Genomic DNA, 11,681 nt, shown 5'->3' with positions numbered 1-11,681 from the left:
ATGAGTAAAAATTGTTTGATTCTTCTGAAAAATAAATAAATACTAAACCTTATGTAATACAGATTTATTAATATGAGTAAACTAAATATTACTTAACTTATTGTTAATTTTATTGATGAGTATTATTGGGAGTTGGGACTATTCATCAAAGATTGATCCAGGGACCAATTTGGAAATTTATTTTTAAACAAAAATAAAAATAAAAAACTTAGACAAAATAATAAAAGATTTGAAATGAAAGGTGTCCACCACATGCACATTGAAGCCAAAACCTGACCGTTGCTGGTTTGCTGCCCAAAAAGACCTAAAAAGTCATACGTATTCCTGATATATTTTTATCTATAATCCAACGGAAATATTTTACTAGCCGTTGGTTTCAAATATAATTACCCCCCCTTCGGACACACTTTCCCCATTATTCTCTTCATCCTCTCTCTCTCTCTCTCTCTCTCTCTCTTCATTTGTTCTTCATCTTCTTTCCAGTTAATGCACTCATCACTGTGTAGATTTCAATGGCGTCTTTAAATTAAATGCTCTTAATCTACATCCCAGGGTTCTTTGATTTGTGGGTTCTTGACAGATTTGCCTTATCGCAAGATCTTTTAAGTTGGGTTTTGTTTAATTTCTTCGGATTTTTATTCATTTAATCAATGGAGATTTCAGTCGATAACAAAAAACCCACAAATCTTCAAGGTAAATCTACAACACTAATGGAAGTTAGATCAAGATTTTCTTTCAGCTTACACATTTGAAATTGAAAACCCTAACTTCAAATCTTGTATATGAATCGGGTTGTTTTTCTTATTTTCTTTTCGATTTGTGTTTGTATTTCCGAATCTGAACAATAGACGTAGCCTATTGGTAAACTCAAAACACTGATTAACGTTAGATCAGGGTTTTAGAATTTGAAAACCCTAAATTCCAATCTAAGAATGATTCCGCTTTATTTTGACGTGGGTTATATTTGTATTTGAAAATCCAAAAGTCAGATCAAGATTTTCTTGCAGCTTTCATGTTTGAATTTGAAAAACCCCAACTCTGAATTTGAGGTTCCTTTTTTTTCTACTTTGACTTAGTATTTTTGTTTGTGTTTATGAAGTTAAAGGACAGAAGATGACTACTAGAAAGTTTGGTGTTGATGTTAGCAATAACAGAAGAGCTTTGGGTGTGATTAATCAGAAAGGAGGAGCTCAACTTTACCCCTGTGCTGTAAACAAGAGAACTTTACCACAGTATGTGTTCAGTAATTTTTCAAAAAGCTTCATTATTTTATCACAGATTCTCATTTTATACATACATTTTGCTGATTTATATACTATTATTTGATCTCTAGAGCAAATGGAAACAATGAGAACAGTGTTCCAAATCAAGTTCATAGGCCAATCACAAGGTTAAGATCTGAAACCCATTATAAATTTTTGAATTTGAATCTTGTAATCAACCATACAAAATGCTAATTTGTGTTATTTCTAATAAAGGAAACTTGCTGCTCAAATTGCCAACAAGAAACAGTGTTTCCCCGAGGATGTTTTGAACCCAAAACAATCATCTGAGAGTTTTAAGGTATGGGAAGACATGGAAGATCAACCTGTTCCCATGTCCTTGGAAACAACAGAACCTCAAAAAGATCATATGGTATGGATCCTTTTCAAATGCAGAATTCTCAATTTTATTTTTTATAAATAATTAATTTGAAACTCATAGCAGGAAGTTGAAATGGAGGACATATTTGAAGAACCAGTTGTTGATATCGATGTCTCAGACACCAAAAATCACCTTGCTGTTGTTGAATATGTTGAAGATCTTTATGCCCATTACAGAAAGATGGAGGTAACCATTTAAAAAAAAATTGAAACTTTATTAACTTTTGGTTTAATCAAAGGGACCCACATGTTTATATATATAAATTGGATCTGTTTATGGCAGAGTTATGGCATGGTTTCACCTAACTATATGTTAACACAACAATCTGACATCAATGAAAGAATGAGAGCAATACTAATTGACTGGCTTGTTGAGGTAACTTTTGGCTCTTTTAACTTTCAAAATTTGAAATTTCCATATATACCCTTTTAAAGATTTGACATTCTTTTTTGAGACAATTACTAAACAAAGATGATTTCCAAAATCAAATCAGGTGCACCACAAGTTTGATCTTCAACAAGAGACACTGTTCTTGACAGTTAATCTGATAGACAGATTCTTGGCTAAACAAAGTGTGGTTAGAAAGAAGTTGCAATTGGTTGGTTTGGTTGCCATGCTTTTAGCTTGTAAATATGAGGAAGTTTCTGTTCCTGTGGTTGATGATTTGGTTTTCATCTCAGACAAAGCATACTCCAGAACTGAAATTCTTGAAATGGTACTAAAATTCTATTGCTTTTTCATTGATTTTGATCTTGTTTTATGCATCTATCTTTTACTAAAAGTCAAAAGATCTTTCATGTAAGCATTTGGGATTCAAAATTGAAATTCTTGAATTGTTTGTGCTTAAATGCCAAAAGGTATCATTCAAAAATCTTGCAATGTTGCTTAAAACTTAAAGATTTTTCAATGATTTTGATCTTGTAAGCATCTGGGTGATGCCCACAATTGAAATTCTTGAAATTGTGTTTAAAAGTTAAAGATTTTATATGAAATTTTGAAATGTGGTGCTTAAAAGTCAAAGATTTCACTCAAAATTAAGAATCTTGCAATGCTGCTTAAAACTTAAAGATTTTTCAATGATTTTGATCTTGTAAGCATCTGGGTGATACCCAAAATTGAAATTCTTGAAATTGTGTTTAAAAGTTAAAGATTTTATATGGGATTTTGAAATGTGGTGCTTAAAAGTCAAAAGATTTCACTTAAAGTTAAAAAAAACCTTGCAACTTTGTTTAAACTTGAAGACGTTTCAATGATTTTGATCGTATAAGCATCTGGGGTGACACCCAAGTTTGAAATTCTTGAAATTGTGCTTAAAAGTTCAAGATTTTATATGGGAATGATACTGATTACATATATAATAAACGTATTTATGTGTTTTTTTATAGGAAAAGTTAATGTTGAACACATTAGAGTTCAACATGTCAGTTCCAACACCATATGTGTTCTTGAAAAGATATCTGAAGGCTGCGCAATCTGAGATAAAACTGGAGCAAATGTCGTTTTACTTGATGGAACTTTGCCTTGTGGAATACGAAATGATCAAATTCACCCCCTCGTTTTTGGCTGCAGCTTCCGTTTACACTGCTCAATGCAGTCTTTATGGGCTAAAACAATGGTCAAAGACATGTGAATGGCATACAAACTACACCGAAGATCAACTTCTGTAAGCCCTTAATCTTTCTTCGCTGAATTTTGATATTTGTAATCGATAAATTATGTTGACGTATTTTGTAATTGATGAAATATTTTGACTTTTTTGAAGGGAATGTTCAAGAATGATGGTGAAATGCCATGAAAAGGCAGGAACAGGGAGATTAACAGGAGTTTACAGGAAGTACAATACTTCAAAGTTTGGGTATGCAGCGAAGTGTGAGCCAGCAAACTTTATTGTTGTAGAAGAAGGGAGCCAACAATGAAGAATTATGAAAGTTTGGGGTTGGTTTTAACAACTGAGGAATTCTGAGGGGTCGTTTAGAGAATAATTTAGCAACTTACCTTGTTGCCCTTGGGCTTTTGGGGTGGGGTGGTGGGGATTAATTAGTTTTTTTCATGGTGGTTCAAATTGTGTGAACAACCAAATAGGCCTAATGTTTGTTCATGTTGAACATAATTATTGATCTTGTGATTTAACATTTTTACAATAATATCATCATAACTTACTTTTTAACATGTTCATCTCAAGTTTTTTTTCTTACTAGTGCTCTTTGGCTGGAAAAATTATCTCTTTCTTTTTTAACAATTTTTTAGAAAATTGTTATTGTTTTTTATTTTTGTTTTAGGTTATGATCTCAAAGAGCACATAAAAAATAAATTATTGAAATTGTTCATATATATATATATATATATATATATATATATATATATATATATATATATATATATATATATATATATATATATATATATATATTACAATTTTGAGTTTGGTTTTTGATTTTGTTACGGAAATATAAATATGCCTTTACCTTTTTGAGTTTTATTATTATTTTTTAAAGACAAACGCAGAAAAGCACACAATCATAACAACATTCAGAAAAATATATGTTTTTTGTTTATATACCAAAAAACTCATTTTCAAAATCTTTCACATTAACTCAAATATCTGCTTTTTTAAGAAATTACCGGTTGTTTACATTACATTTAACTTTTTTTTTTTAGGTTAACATGGAATAAGAAATAATGTCTAAAAACAAACAAGATAATTGAAAATATATTTTTGTAAATCTCAAAGATAATTGAAAATACAAGAGTTTTTTGAATGCAAAGGGGTTTTTGAATGCCCATTTTTCATGCCCTCTCTCATTTCAATCATTCTGAAGAACACCACCACCACCTATGAACCCCTCCCACCGGAAGCTTCATCATTAGTCTCTTCTCTCGTCGGAAACATAACCAAAATGAAAACGAAATGACGGTGGCACTGGCATGGGAGAAGCTTGAACAATTATTTATTTATTCATTCATTATTATTATTATTTTGTGGGTGGGGGCGTCTGGGGGGGGGGGGGGGGGGGGAACCCCTTCTGGCCCTTAATAAGCTTTGCCCATGGGCACTAGCTACCTAATCGGAGCAACCATTGTTGTATTCCTCTTTGTATATCTTTCTTTGGCGATGTCGAATCCGAACTCCTGACGAACTTCGTTTTCATATTTGGCGAACTAGGGTTTTCAAAAAAACAAAAAAACATTCGGGATCAATGTTGGATCCGCCTAGAAACGTCGAAGCTAGTGAAACAACCCTAGGTGGTAAATGGTTTATGGCCGAGAAGGGAAGCGTGGGAGGGAGAGGAGAAGGTCGGTAAGGTAAGTTGTGACAAAAGGTGGACATAATATTGATGCTCTAGTAATGGTGGTGGTGAGTAGCGACTTTTGGTATCCAAAACCTAGGGTTTATGAGAGAAGAGATTAAGGTAGTGTTTGTTTTTTGTCTGCAGATCTGCATGGCCTCTTCTGTCTGCGTCGCGCAGACTGTTTGTTTTTTTGAAGACTGCAGACCTAAAAATGTTTGCGCGCCCTCTTCTTGGCGCAGATGTGGACCAGCGTCTTCTAACATATTCAGACATCTTCTAGCCTAAAAAAACATATATATATATCTTTATTTTTTTTCAAGTTTTTTTTTTAATTTATATTTTTTCCAACTTTTTTAATGATAAACAAATTGAAAAAAAAAATTACAAAACTTTAAAAAAAAACGTTCGACGATACAATTTGATAAATTTATAAATAAAAACTTATTACAATAATAGTCGTTGAAGTTGTTTATATAAATATGAAAAAAAAATCATAATATATTCTTATATTTTTTTGCCAAATTTTATAAAACATTATTTAATATAGTATCCAGTATCGTCAATTTCTCGAGAAAATATTTATGGTACGTTTTTAATGGATTTAATTGAAAAAATCGAAGTTTATTTCCATCCATTTATGTATCAAATTCTTTGATCACTAATTATAATGTTTAGTTATAACTTTGCAACCAAAGTTGTTGGTTTTTATCAAATATATACATTAATTCATACCATTTTATTTTATTTTTTATACAATAATACATAAAAGTTGATATAGATTCGTTAATTATTTATAACAAAGTCATAAAAATATTAAAAAATCACTTTGAAGTTTAAAAAAATCAGTTTATTTAGATGTTAGTTTCTTTTAGTAGCCCGCAGATGTTAAAAAAACAAACAGTGTTCTTTTTTCAGACTGCAGACGTTTGGTCCACTTTTTTTTACTACAGAGGTCTACAGATGTGGTCCGCAGACTGCAGACATTTTTCCTCATAAAAAATAGGCAGCATCTAAGACATCTAAGATATGGGTGGGAACATATGGTTCTTTTTTTATTAAAAATTGAAATTAAAATAAAAAAATTTGAAAAAAAAATTAAAAAGGGCAATTTAGTCTTTTTATATTGACAAAATTGCAAAATGGTCCCTGTGGTATGCACTTTTTGGGGGTTTTAGTCCAAACCACTTTTTTTGGATTGGTGGTCCATTTGAGGTAGTTTGGTTGCGTTTTTGGTTCCTCGGTAAACTGAAATGACTGTAATGCCCTTCTGATATATTTTTTCTATTTAATTTCAAGAAAAAAGAAAATAATTGATTAATTTGGCCCACATCTCTCTCTCTCTCTCTCTCTCACGGGTGAAACCCATGTCACCACCTCATCAGTCATCTTTGTGACCTCTCCCACTCATTCGTACTCCACCGACGAAGAAAATGACACCGGCGAGTTGTCGGCTGAAACAACCCACCACCGTTTGTGATCTCCGCTATCGTTTACCACCCTCCACAGTCTCCTTCCCGTCACCTGCAACTCGCCACTACCCTCCTCTCAATGACACTATAACAACGAATGTATACAGAAGAAGAAAACCGGGCATCGTAGCTGCCACCCATTGCTGACGTAAGCCACCACCACCCATCTTTGTTGCTTCTTTCGGAACTACTCCTCTCCAACCATTTGTTGCCTTCCACCGCCTCTCTCCCCCTCTCATTTATTGCTGGCAAACGAAGAGAATGAAGGCAATAAGTTGTCGCCGCCACTGTTGTTGGAGATAGCCACCACCGCTGTGTTGCAACCACTTGCCACCCCCATCGTTGCTGTTGAGGAGTCAACCACCACCATCGTTCTACGTTGCTGCTACCGCCGACCATCTCTGTCGAACCACCACCTTACTCTATTGTTCCGTCACATACCACTAGGGATGTCAAAAAGTCCCGTGGGGGCCCCGTCCCGTTTGGGGGAATTTTTTATAAAAATCGGGGGCGGGGCGGTGGTAGGCAATCCTGTCCCGAAACCCCATGGGGACCCTGTTAATAAATTACATATATATTTACATATACTAATTATATAAATAAAATAAACAAAACCATGATTGTGAGCTTCCAAAATTCATAAAGAAAACATGTTTTTAAGTTGTTAGTATAATGTTTTTAAGATGCCATAACATTTTTATTTTTAATATGTAAAATTCTGCTATAAATAATTATTTGTTACCTAAAAAATAGCTTCCTTTTTACCTAAATAACAACTTCTTTTAGCCCAAAAAAAGTCATCCTAAAATCAATCGGGGGTGAGGGAACGGGGGCGGGGGCAGGGGTAATAAAGGGTATTCGGGGGCGGGGGCGGGGACGGGGGAACAGAGAAATTTCGGGGGCATGGGTGGGGGATGCACTCCCCGTCCCGTTTGCCCCTGTTGACATCCCTACATACAACCAAGAAACACTGCCACTCCTCCCATTTCCTCCCTATCTTGCACCACCATAGCCCCTCCATCACCAGTGTCACCCTGCACTCTCTCCACTCGTAGTTCATAGCCGGAGGAGAGGAAGGAAGCGGCGGAGCTGCCGCCAATCGTTGTTGTCGTCGTGAGTCCAATCACCAGTGGCTGCCATCGCTATATCGCCACCTCCCACTACTACTATGGAAGTTCCGACTACCGCTGCCCTCCTGCTGCAATAAGAACAACCATCTCCACCTTCGTTTCAATTTTGGTCTCCTCCGTTCGAACCATTCGAGATCGATGAAGACCAACGAAGTGGGTCTCATATTTCCCTTTTGTATTTAATAATAATAATAATTTTATATTTAATAATAATACTAATTTTAAAAAGTGAAAGAAAAATGAAAATTAAATTCATTAAGGTTATAATAGTTATTTTAGTTTGGACAGGGACCAAAACTGCATGTAAACTACTTCAAAATGACCACCAATCCAAAATAGCCGTGGTTTGAACTAAAACTCCAAAAAATACATACCACAAGGATCATTTTTGCAATTTTGTCTTTTATATTTGCAAATGACAAAAAAATTCTTGCAAATCAGTAATTTGTTCAAAAATAAATATGTAACATATTTTTAAAATCTACATGCAAAAGTGTTGTTGAAAGAGAAGTGGCCAATGAAACTTCAATGTTTTTTTTTTTTGGATTTTTTAATATGTGTCTTAAAAGCAAGCATTAATTAAGGATAAATATTACCATAATTAAATGTAAAATACATTAATTATAAGGAATATTACCATAATTAAATGTGAAATGTATTAATAATCTCCATATAATAAATGTATTTTGAATTTAATTACGGTAATATTTTTCATAATTAATACTTTTTATATTTTTTATATATGGTTGTATGCTTGGAGCCCATTTCACTTTAATGACATGGAATTTTGTCCATATTAGAAAGTCAAAATTTCTATAACTACTTTAACTGAAAATGAAAAAAAAAAAAGTTAAAAGCCAAAATAATTTTTAAACGTATAAGTTTTGTTTGCATTTTAGCGCCATAATTATTACTATTTTGTTGTTTTGTCAGTTAAGGCGAACCCAAAGAGAGATCCTCTCATCCTCTTCCTCAAGTTTTCAGAGCGCTAGATATCAGTGTTTTTAGGTTTTCATAGCATAGGAATCAGCAACTCCGCCAATTCAATGGAAGGCGGAGGCGAGGCAAATGAGGGTGGCGGAAGTGACGTTGTCACCATTAACATACGTTTTTCTGCCTGCGAGAAGATCGTCGTTCACGTGAGCCTGGATTCGTCTGTCGAATCGCTTAAGTCTGTGATTGCAAAAAACTCTGATGTGCGTGTGGAAGAGCAGCGTTTGATCAATAACGGCCGCCTTCTCAAAGACGATCGCACTCTTAGGAGCTATGGTATTCTACTTTCATCAAGTCCTTACTGGTTCTATATCTGCATGATGTTTACATGTTTACTCAATAGGATTGAAATCGTAATTGCAATCTGAAATGATTCGGATGCTATGATAGTAGCTCTTATTAATTGACTGTTCAATTATTCGTTGGTTAATTAATGTTATAATTGCGACTGAATTTGTTTGAATGCTTCTGTTTCGTTGTAATTGGGACTATAGTTGCATATTTTCTGTTTGTGATTCATAGATTTGGAGGCAGAGCACATTGTTTACTTGATTCGTGTTTATATTCCTGTTGCATCTGAAGACGATACAACGAGTGGATCTGATACTTCATCACCTTCTACAACTGAATCGGAAACAATGAGTGGTTATCGTTATTTATCACCTTCTACAATTGATTTTAGTGCAATTCCAGGGGTTGAACCAATACAGCTACCATGGGTTCAGAATTCCGACATGAGTCAAGAAATGATGGATCATCTAATCACTAATCCAGATGCTGTACGCAACATGGCAATCAATACTCCTGAATCGCGTGAAGCTATTGATAGGGATCCAGATCTTGCACGCATATTCAATGATCCTGTCATCTTCCGTAGCATGGCTGAGTCTGCAGTCATCAGCGAAGTGATAGCCAGAGTTGGTGGTGCTGGTAGCGGCGGAGGTGGTGGTGGTGGTACTCCAAGTCACCTTGCTGGGACTGATAGCTCTGCACCACCTGTTGACTTAGGTGGACCTGAGATTCCAGGTCTAGAACGAATGTTAGGTTTTACCCCTGATCCCATTGCAATGAGTCAGCTTATGCAAAGTCCAGCTATGTCACAGTTCATTCAGCGTCTCCTTTCAAACCCACACAACATGAATCCGGTTTTTGCTTCTTCTTTTTTCATTATCTTTAGATTTATTTGTTTGTTGGGGTTTACTTTGCTAACATACCTGGTACAATTTCACAGATACTCAATCCCCAATACAGAGAGATAATGCAAAACCCTGTCCTCACTAGTCAAAGTCAACTGACTTCACCAGAGACCATGCAGGTAATTGTGTGTCTAATATCTATCTCATGTATTAAAACACATAATCTTAAGATGATAATTGAATAATCTCTTATGAAATGGTTAAGCAAACCCCCTTTTAAATACAACATTTACACTCATTTGTTATGTAGATTCAGGGCATCCATTATCCCTTAAGTGTATGTTTTTAGTGTGTTTCTTTAGTCATACTCAAGAAATTGCAATTATGGAAGAGAAATCCTAAATTTACCCTTTTAAATAACTTTCTCATTTAGTACAGATAAACGAATGAATAAGAAGATAAATACTTATGATATTTCATGTTGTATTATTTTTTATTCTTTTCTTGATGATGCTGCAGGAAATGTTGGCATTGCATCAAACTCTTTCCTACCTACTTGGCGAGGAACCAATCACCAGGTAAATTATTAGGTCAAACTTTTGTTGCTCAAACTTTGGTCTTAAGTTGATCAACAGTATATTATGCTAATTCATAACTTTAGGCTTCAGATGTTACATAAATAAATGAATTCTTTTTACATGGAATTATCAAGAGTTTGTGTTGAAAATAAAATTTGGATTTTTGCATACAGATGGGATGCAGGTCAAACAAGTGGAGGCACAGGTACTTCTTTTTCCAATAATACATGTCATCACTAAACCAAGTATTGAGTGCTTCATGTTGATAAGTGATAATGAAGCATCATATTTTTAGAGATTAGAGATTTATATACACATAAATTTGATGATAGAACTTTTTGAGATTTACCCTTTTAGCCATGAAATGCTAACACAAGTTTTTTGGCATAATTGCTCCCTTGTGACCTCCTATAGTAGACTGAACAGGTTGCCCTGCCTATGTGGCATCTACATATGCAAAATCGGATCAAACTACATCCACATGGATGCCACGTAGGCAGGGTAAATGGCTTAATCAAAGCCAAAATCGTGTACTTTTGGTCTAATTTAGCATTTTTGAATTTTCATGGCTAAAAGGGTAAATATCAAAAAGTCCGATGGTCAGTTTTATAAATTTTAAGTATTTACAGAGGTGTTCAAAACACAACCAAAATACACATGAGAACTAAGAACTCAATCTTGGCCCTTGGATGAAAACAAGCAATGGCCGAGATTACAATTTTTTTAGCAACATTAATTTTGACCCGTGACCATGCTGACGTGGCATCCACATGGGACTGAGTTTCATTAGCATCAACATATTTGTGAATTGAAAGTTGAAACAGGAACTCAATCTCAGCCTTTTAGTGGAGAGGGAACATCAGGCTCAACACCACCCAACAACAACTTGAATAATGGTAACCACTTTTTTCACCATATTATATTTATATTATATCAAGTATAAACAACCTCTGACGTGGCACTTGTAAATGTTGCTGACTCAGCCTGGGTGATTTTTTTTTTTCAGTGGGCCCAGAAGAAGTGTTGTACGCTAGTGAACTTGCACAACTAGAGGCAATGGGTTTTCATGATACCCGTAAGAATCTAGAAGCTTTGACCGCCACCAAAGGTAACGTTCCTGCTGCTGTTGACCGCCTACGTGGCAGTCAATAGAAGCTTCCGAGCCATTAGCCATGTATGTACTAGAAACATGTGTTGTGTGGACTCGTTCTTGGCTTGTTGAAGTTTTTTTTGCCTCATTACATGGTTTTTGAATTTATACCATTTGGGGTGTTTTGGATGTGTTAGAAATCTTGGTTATTGCAATTTGGTTTCAGAATCTTAAGATTGATTGTGGTTTTGTGTTCTTGATTTCGGTTTATGACGTATATATGTCCCTTGTGCATCATAAGTAGTCATTTCCAAAGATCCTTAAACTCACTAATTTTGTGCAAGTATTTAC

The 11,681-nt window shown here is 34.7% G+C and overlaps 2 protein-coding genes across 3 annotated transcripts; both read left to right on the top strand.

Moving 5' to 3' along the window:
• The first annotated feature begins 416 nt into the window (after window positions 1–416).
• Window positions 417–3,811, top strand: LOC145092949 (G2/mitotic-specific cyclin-2-like). Of its 2 annotated transcripts, none has more exons than XM_079030956.1 (9): window positions 417–693; window positions 1,100–1,232; window positions 1,334–1,390; window positions 1,479–1,635; window positions 1,705–1,830; window positions 1,927–2,019; window positions 2,138–2,359; window positions 3,030–3,307; window positions 3,407–3,811. In XM_079030956.1, the coding sequence occupies exons 1-9, from the start codon at window positions 651–653 to the stop codon at window positions 3,558–3,560; spliced, it is 1,263 nt and encodes a 420-aa protein (XP_078887082.1). In that variant the 5' UTR covers window positions 417–650; the 3' UTR covers window positions 3,561–3,811. The 2 variants fall into 2 exon arrangements, with proteins under 2 accessions (XP_078887082.1, XP_078887083.1); XM_079030957.1 differs by having other exon boundaries at window positions 418–693; window positions 1,708–1,830.
• Window positions 3,812–8,579: 4,768 nt separating this feature from the next.
• LOC145095557 (ubiquitin domain-containing protein DSK2b-like) lies at window positions 8,580–11,392 on the top strand. Its single transcript, XM_079033412.1, has 7 exons — window positions 8,580–8,802; window positions 9,049–9,671; window positions 9,758–9,841; window positions 10,182–10,240; window positions 10,414–10,445; window positions 11,065–11,136; window positions 11,247–11,392. The coding sequence occupies exons 1-7, from the start codon at window positions 8,580–8,582 to the stop codon at window positions 11,390–11,392; spliced, it is 1,239 nt and encodes a 412-aa protein (XP_078889538.1).
• Window positions 11,393–11,681: the final 289 nt, after the last annotated feature.

The sequence above is a fragment of the Lactuca serriola genome, chromosome 3 (genome assembly GCF_051521515.1).
Source record: "Lactuca serriola cultivar US96UC23 chromosome 3, Lser_US96UC23_V15, whole genome shotgun sequence".
Lineage (NCBI taxonomy): Eukaryota > Viridiplantae > Streptophyta > Magnoliopsida > Asterales > Asteraceae > Lactuca > Lactuca serriola.
Note: the sequence above shows the minus strand (reverse complement) of the source record. Positions and strands in the feature narration are given on the sequence as shown.

Bases quoted from the DNA above. Each gene is read 5' to 3' on its own strand.
- LOC145092949 (XM_079030956.1), top strand. From the start codon at position 651: ATGGAGATTTCAGTCGATAACAAAAAACCCACAAATCTTCAAG. The intron at 1,391-1,478 runs GTTAAGATCTGA...TTTCTAATAAAG, and splicing joins GTTCATAGGCCAATCACAAG to GAAACTTGCTGCTCAAATTG. The intron at 1,636-1,704 runs GTATGGATCCTT...TGAAACTCATAG, and splicing joins AACCTCAAAAAGATCATATG to CAGGAAGTTGAAATGGAGGA.
- LOC145095557 (XM_079033412.1), top strand. From the start codon at position 8,580: ATGGAAGGCGGAGGCGAGGCAAATGAGGGTGGCGGAAGTGACGTTGTC. The intron at 9,672-9,757 runs GTTTTTGCTTCT...ACAATTTCACAG, and splicing joins ACCCACACAACATGAATCCG to ATACTCAATCCCCAATACAG. The intron at 11,137-11,246 runs GTAACCACTTTT...TTTTTTTTTCAG, and splicing joins CAACAACAACTTGAATAATG to TGGGCCCAGAAGAAGTGTTG.